The 8,329-nt window shown below is 34.3% G+C and overlaps 1 protein-coding gene across 2 annotated transcripts; it reads left to right on the plus strand.

The window, feature by feature from the left end:
- Window positions 1-3,919: 3,919 nt before the first annotated feature.
- LOC141653532 (small heat shock protein, chloroplastic-like) lies at window positions 3,920-5,212 on the plus strand. 2 transcript variants are annotated; one of them, XM_074461327.1, is made up of 2 exons: window positions 3,920-4,220; window positions 4,764-5,212. In XM_074461327.1, the coding sequence occupies exons 1-2, from the start codon at window positions 4,001-4,003 to the stop codon at window positions 5,183-5,185; spliced, it is 642 nt and encodes a 213-aa protein (XP_074317428.1). In that variant the 5' UTR covers window positions 3,920-4,000; the 3' UTR covers window positions 5,186-5,212. The 2 variants fall into 2 exon arrangements, with proteins under 2 accessions (XP_074317428.1, XP_074317429.1); XM_074461328.1 differs by having other exon boundaries at window positions 3,923-4,217.
- Window positions 5,213-8,329: the final 3,117 nt, after the last annotated feature.

Here is an 8,329-nt window from a genome sequence, read left to right on the forward strand (position 1 = left end):
CTCCCTCCGATCCAGACAAATGGTAACATATGGAAAAAGTGGTTATTTAAGAAAAGGTGAAAAAATGAGGGATAAAGTGGGAAAGTTTGATTGGGGCCACATGAGTTTAGGTGGATTAAATAAGTAGTTGGTGAGTGGGTGAGTGGACGATAAAGTTGTAAATAGGTAATGGATGTAAGAGTAATTTAGTCCTTTTTCATGCCAAATATGGTATGTTACCATTGGTGTGGTTCATCCATTTTAGGTAAGTGTTACCATCTGTCTGGATCGGAGGGAGTATATGTTAGTGAATCAGTTAAATTTATTCATATTAACACAACTCATACAATTAAAGTATACATTTATCTATTTCTTTAAAATCTATATAATAATAATAGTATAAAAAGGTTAACATTGAGTATATTTTTAAATGACATGTGATATAACCATATGATTTCAAGAAGCCATATTACAAGTCTCATCATATCATAATTATTTTCTTTTATGTCCCCTAATATTTATTCTTACAATTACAATATTAAAAAAAATTAAAGAAGACAATAAACTTTTATTATAATTGTAGAAGATTAATGTCTATTCCATGAGCAACATAATAGACATGCATTTTTATTATAATTTTTTATCAGCCTACAACTCATTCGTTCTTCTCATGTTCCCTTTTCCAATATAAGATTTTACTATATTGGTCAAACTTATTTGATAATATTTTAAATATACTCGGTATATCTTATGCAATTTTGTATTTCATGTACAATTAATTTTGGCATAATACTAATTTGTACAATTGATTGAATTTTCAGGAGCATAACATACTTGGAGATCAATATGGGCAAATGACAATCGACAAGTATGTGGATTTTTTAAGAGGTAGCATGATGTTTCTCTTTTTTTTTTCTTGAAATTTATTTTTTTTGGGAGATTTTTATATTTTAATTATTAATACAAAACTCATTTGATAATATTTTACATATACTCGGTATATCTTATGGAATTTTGCATTTCGTGTACATTTGATTTTGGCATAATACTAATTTGTACAATTCATTGAATTTTTCAGCAGCATGACATACTTGGAGATCAATAAGTGCAAATGACAATCGACAAGTAGGTGGATTTTTTAAGAGGTAGCATGATGTTTCTCATTTTTTTCTTGGATTTTTTTTTGAGAGATTTTCCTATTTTAATTATTAATACATGACAATCAGTGAGTACATAACACAATTTAAGAATTATCAATATTTTTATTTCAGATATTAGTTCAATATCAGTTAACATTTGATGTTGGAGGATGTGTTCATATTGATGATCAAATCTGAAGCTCCTGAATTGAGTAATCACCATATTAAAGATGTATTTTTATGTCGTCGATCATTTTAATTGATATTAACCTATCTATTTTTGTTCCAATAATTATGCTAAGGTTTTTAGCCTATTAGTTATTCTTGGCCTTTTAGTTGTAGTAATAGTATCGAAACAACATTGACGGATAAATCTTACAACAACAAAAAACATCAAATGATAAATAAATTTGAAATGGAGAGACACGTATTCAATGTATTCAATTACTATATTAGTCTTACTTCATTCACTTTGTTAGACTATTTTTCTTTTACCTATTGAAGGAGAAAAACTTGACCGCATTTGGTAAATTGACGGTTAAGAAACTTCTCAATCTCCGGAGCACCAATATCTTGAAGTTACATAATACATAACCCATGTATAAGTATTAATCATTGATTTCTATATATACATATAATTAGACTATTTAGTTTGAGTATGATGAATTTAGAATGCAAATCATTACTGAATTTACGAGTTAGCATAAATCATGAATCATCGAAATAATGAGCAACGTCATCCGTTCACTATATACATTCAAAAAAAAAAAATCTATTAAATGCTTAAATCCCTTTAATTTACTAGGTTGTTGATAGAGGAGAATAAGAGTTATTCATGATTAATTTTTTTTTGTATCTTTTGGAAAGACCCACATTTTAACGACAAATAAAGTGCCTCTATTCGGCTATTCCCCACTAATCTATTGTTGTTGTTGTTGTTGTTGTTGTTGTTGTTGTTGTTATTATTGTTGTTGTTGTTGTTGTTGTTGTTACTGTTGTTGTTGTTGTTGTTGTTGTTGTTGTTGTTGTTGTTGTTGTTGTTGTTGTTGTTGTTGTTGTTGTTGTTGTTGTTGTTGTTGTTGTTGTTGTTGTTGTTGTTGTTGTTGTTGTTGTTGTTGTTGTTGTTGTTGTTGTTGTTGTTGTTGTTGTTGTTGTTGTTGTTGCTGCTGCTTTTGTTATCATGTTATTACGTTCAATCTCATAATTTTCATCCTATTTTATCGCATACAATGTTTCCAAATCAAAATCTGTTTTATACAAGTAGTATTAACGGAAAAAGAAAATTTGTATAGGACCCGTGATCTTTCACGGGTTTTAAAACTAGTTAATGTTAATTTAAGTATCAGCAAACTTATTATTTTATGTAATAATAGCACTAAGACCTGAAATGTGACTAGATTTAAGGATCTCAACAATCCCGAGATAGAAGAGTCAGCTAGAAACAACTCTAGTAAGAAAGAAATTTGGTGAGAAAAACCTAGAAACGGTTTCCTAAAGCTAAATTTTGACGGATCGAGAATAGAAGGTAATAAAGCTGATTTAGGATATGTTTATAAGAGATTACAATGGTAAAGTCGTTTTGTTAGGAGCAAAAAAATGCGAATCCAATAGTATCCTTGTAGCGGAAGCTCTCGCTTTAAAAGAAGATATTTTAGCAGCTACATACTTGGAATCTCAAAGTTAATTGTGGAGGGTGATAATTTATGTGTTATTAACTCGATTCGAGGTACTTGGCAAATTCCTTGGGAAATTTCTAGTATTATCAAGGATGTGAAATTAGACCTTCATTTTTTCGATAAGTGATAATTAAACATTGCTTTCGTGAAGCCAACAAGGTTGCTGAATTCATGGCTTCTATTGGACATTCATGTTCAACTCTTTCGAGTTGGTTTGATAGCCGGTGACTTCAACTTACCTCCCTCATTCGAAAGGATGAGATAGGTTGGTCCTACCATAGAGGATCAACCTAGTTTTCTTACCTAATCAAAAAAAAAAAAAAACATGTCTCAAATAATTAGTTGAAATTGAAATAAATAGTTTAAAAAATACTCCCTCCTATTCATTTTAACTCTTCCCTTTCCTTTTTCATCTATTCATATAACTCTCCCCCTTTCCTTATTTAGTAAAGTTTTATACTTATTTTAATCACCTTACCCCACAACAATACTACACAATACTCATACTTTATCTTATTTTAATCACCTTACCCCACAACAATACTTATTTTAATCATCTTACCCCACAATAATACCTTCCATCTCTCCAATTACCTTAGGGCATTAGCAATAGACAAACCCCAAATGAGGTTTGTCTAATGCCACATCACTCAACACACAAACCTTTCTAACAACAAACCTCAATACAACAATAGACAAACCTTTTAAATATAGACAAACCTCATAAAAGTATACTACATGGGTCCACTATTACTCACAACCAAAAACACAAACCTGTATACAAAATTGTAACCATTCTTATCTATGAACCTCAACCCTCATTCCCAACAATAGAGACTCTAAAAAGTACACAAACCTTTGTTGACAAACCTTTATTGTTGATGCCCTTACACCATCACAATACTTTACAATAAAATAACAATAAAATAATCCTCCCCTTAATTTGCGTGTCTTTTTTAAAGGGGAGAGTTAAAATGAATAGGAGGGAGTATTTCAATTTTAGTTTGCTTGCGGAAAAAGAAGCCTCATAATCTCACTTCTCATTCCAGAACCTTCTCTTCCAACCGTTTTTTAAACCTTCTACAACCTTCCATTTCCCCCCTCCCTATATATACCCTACACCTGTTCCCAACCACGTCATTCACCGCAACAAAATATCTAAAACCCTAAATTGTCTCTCACGAAAAGCTTCTCAAATCAGCAACAATGGCGGCCTCAAATACTCTCCGACGACTAGCCGTTAAAGATATTCTCTCTGGCAACATTTTCCGTCCACTTCGCTCAATTTCCGCTGCTCCTTCGATTACTCGCTCCTTCAATACTAACGCTCAGATGGCTAGAGTGGAGGATGATGATGAACATGACGATCGCTCTCATCGTTCTATTTCTCGTCGCGGTCGCGAATTTCCTGGATTATTCTCAGGTTGTTGTCTTTCGCTCCTTGTCCTATTTCTTGTCTCAATTATCGTTTCAATCATTTGTTTACTCTTTCAATCGGTGTGAGATATTTTAATCGAATCTAAATTTTGACCGGAATAAGGTTGTTACGTGAATACATTGGTTTTATTTGAATTTTCATATGAAATAATGATCGATGTAATACAATTTGTGATGCTCTGTCGCACCAATTTTTTCGAATATCGGTATAATGTTGAAAATCGGTGATGTAATCAAGAATTTTCATTCATAATGGTCTTAAATGAATTTGTATGAGGAATGTGGATCTATATAACAGTATTTGTGACGCACTGTTGCACTAAATTGTGTGAATATCGACATGATGTTCAAAATCAGTGATGTAATTCAGAATTTGTTTTCAGTAATTTGATCATGAAATAGTGATCGATATAAGACTTAACTATGCCTGTTTTCAGTTAATTTTACGAAGATCGGTGTAATGTTGGAAATGGGTGATATAATTGAGAATTTTCATGATGACGCTAATTTTCTTAATATATTTGAATGGCAGATGTGTTTGATCCATTTGCTTCGACAAGGAGCGTAAGTCAGCTGATGAACATAATGGACCAGCTCGTAGATAATCCAATCCTTGCTGGTACACGTGGAGTAGGAACGGGAGGAGTGCGGCGAGGGTGGGATGTTAAAGAGGACGAGGAAGGCCTGCAGCTGAAGGTAGACATGCCGGGGTTAGGCAAGGAGCACGTGAAGGTAGCAGTTGAAGAGAACACTCTGATTATTAAGGGAGAAGGTGAGAAAGAGAAGGAGGAAGAGGAGAGTCGTAGGAGGTACTCGTCTCGAATTGAGCTGACTCCAAATATGTACAAGGTTGATGGGATTAAGGCTGAGATGAAGAATGGTGTGCTCAAGGTGGTTGTTCCTAAGGTTAAGGAAGATGAGAGGAAGGATGTTTTCCAAGTTCAGATTGATTAATTTAGGAATGTTAAAAGTTGAATTTAGTAGCAGAGCTTTTGAATGGTGTAGTTTTTGAGTTGCTAGTTGTAATTTGAGTCAATAAGTTGCATCTACGTTTATTGTAAAACCGTCTCTCACGAAAATTTCTCATTGTCCCAAGGCAATCTGCGTATTATCTCAGCCTATTGTTCCCAATTTGAGATTAATTTATTGCCTTCTGCAATTGGAATGCATCCTACATAATCGGTGCTATATGTATGGTGGATCAAGTAGAGAAGAGGTGAATGATATTTCAAATTGGAGGTGAATGATATTTCAAATTGGTTTTATATAGAAAGCGCAAAGTAATGTTATTGCGAGGGACAAGGAAATTAGCCCCAAATGTTCAATTGAAGCGCAAAGTAATGTGCAATTGAGTCTCAGTTTATGTCAAATTGTAAGAAGAATAACACTATTTGATGCTGATGTTGATGATAGTTATGGAGCAACATCCCGACTTGGGTTTTCTTAGGTTGCTTCTTTCTCATTGAAGAGTTAAGATTCTAAGTATGTAAGAGGGGAGGTGTGAATTAGGTATGTTTTAAAATTTCTACTTAATTTTTATTGTTTTAAAATAAGTTGATTGATAAGCTCATATAATTACCTTCTATTTACCGTGTTTTATGCATAATAAGCGACACTAGGAAGCGGTTTTGCTTGACTTATTATGTCTTTATTAACCAATTCTGAGTGTAGATTTGTTATGGAGGTTTTGATCGTGTTTTGGAGGAAGCTCGGGGTGGTTCTAAGTCACAAATGAAGCATGGAAGCAAGCTACAAGAGAACAAGGGAAGAACCATCCAAGAGAAAAAGCAAAGGAAAAAGTTGAAGCGCGAGTCCAGCACTCCGGGTGCACCGTGCGCCCCTCCTTATACCATTGGGCGCACCGTGCGCCCTACCTGGGTTTTATACGTTTTTAATTACGGGCACCTTCCAACTTAAGCCCATCATTTCCTCTTTAACCTAGGACTATATATAGGTGAATGCCATTAGGGATTCACCATCTTATGCTTTATTTTGTTAATCAAGTTGTAATTGAAGAATTATCATCTAATTTGGGTTTGAGATCTATTATGGAGAACTAATCTCCTCTTCTTAATCCGACTCGAAGGTGTAATCTTTGGTTGTAAGACTTCTTAATCTTTCCTTAATTATTATTATTGTTTTTAATCTCTTGCGTTTAATTGCTTAATTTTGGAATCCTTGTTAGATTATGGTGAGTAAGTGTGATTTCCTTGTTACTTAATATTTCCAAGTTCCTTAATTTACATGTTGTTGGATTTATTAAGTGTGATTTCCTTATAATCCCATGTTGTAACAACTTGTTATTAAACTAATGAATGTGATTTCTTCTTGGTTTAATTAACATTTGAGAGATTAAGTTGTGATTGCTCATTAATTGTGATTTCATTGTGAGTAATTACACCCATTAGATTCCTATTACTTCATCTTCTTGTTAATTAATCTATGTGTGTGATTTCCACTAGAGGAATTAATAAGTTGGGTCAATTATTAAGTGTGATTTCCTTGTGATTGGCTTCTAATTAAGGGAATTTGGAGATTCAATCTCACTAATAGGGCAATAACATTGGTTAAAAGGATTGATTGAGTGGTTTTATCAACTAAAGTGTCTCACTTTATGAGTTGGATTAAGTCTTTCTTAAACTTGATAATTTTTCTTCTTAAAACTTGTTTGATTGATTACTTGTTGTTCACTCTTATTTGAATTTTATTTTGTTACTTTTGAAATCCAAACCAAAAACCCCCCCTTTTTACATACTTGTTGTTAATTTGTCACAATTGTTCTAATTGCTCTCTTGATTTCACCATTGCAAAACCCCCCCTCCTCTTGGATTCGATCCCATTGCTTGCTACTTTACTAGTTTATTTATAATTAGTAATAATTAGTACGTATTGTGGTATATAAATTGTTAATTTGGCCGTCTTAAATAGCGACGTTTTAGGCGTGTCAAATTTTGGCGCCGTTGCCGGGGAAGGTAACGGTTTTGCTAGTGTTTTTGTTGGTGTTTTTAGAATAGTTGTGTTAATTAATTTTCACTTCACATTTGTTATTGTCTTGTTCATTACTTGTGTGAACCTTTTTGATTGTGTGCTTTTGTGTAGAATTGTTTATGGTCAATACTAGGAACTCAAGTGAACCACTTTTTCCATTCAACCCGGAAATTCAAAGATCACTTGCTTGGATAGGAGGAGGTATTAGAAGAGAGACCCCGGTTATTCAAGAAATTAATCCCGTGACTCAACAAGACCAAGAGGAAGATAACACCGTCTCTTTTGTTATAGAAACCGATCCACAACCCGTAAGAATCATCATGGGTGATGCCGAGAATCCACCAAGGAATGATCCACCAAGGGAGGATCCACCAACGCCTAGGACCATCAAAGAACTTATCGCCTCGGACCTTACACAAGTCTCCTTGTGTATATCATTTCCGGCCTTAGCGGAAAATGCCACCTTTGAACTCAAGTCCGGGCTAATTCACCAATTGCCCCAATTCCATGGAACTAGTATGGAAGATCCCAATAAGCATCTAAACAAATTCCACGTAGTTTGCTCAAGCATGAAGCCTAATGGAGTTACCGACGAGCAACTTCAACTAAGAGCCTTCCCTATTTCACTCAAGGACGCGGCAAACGATTGGCTTTACTATCTCCCCACCGGGAGCATTACTACTTGGAATCACATGAAGAAGGCTTTCCTAGAGAAGTATTTTCCCGCTAGTCTCTCCTCTCAACTAAAGAAAGAAATAAGTAATGTTGAACAAATGGATGGAGAGAACTTGTATGAGTATTGAGAGAGGTTCAAACAACTTCTTGCTAGTTGTCCATACCATGGGTATACCGACCACGACCTACTCTTGAACTTTTGTGGTGGTCTTCTTGAGGATGATGCTAGTATGATTAAAGCCTCTACACAAGGAGGGATTGAGTACATGTCGGTCCAAGAGGCAAATGAGTTGATTGAAATATTAGTGGGAAGTTCTAGGAATTTCGGGAGGAGAGTCAAAAAGGCAAGTGTGACATCTTCTTCAAAGCAAAACTCCAACCATATGGAAGACAAAGTCGATTTTCTTACCAACTTGGTTAAGGAACTTGCAAAAG

This window comes from Silene latifolia, chromosome 4 (genome assembly GCF_048544455.1).
Source record: "Silene latifolia isolate original U9 population chromosome 4, ASM4854445v1, whole genome shotgun sequence".
In the NCBI taxonomy this organism is placed as follows: domain Eukaryota; kingdom Viridiplantae; phylum Streptophyta; class Magnoliopsida; order Caryophyllales; family Caryophyllaceae; genus Silene; species Silene latifolia.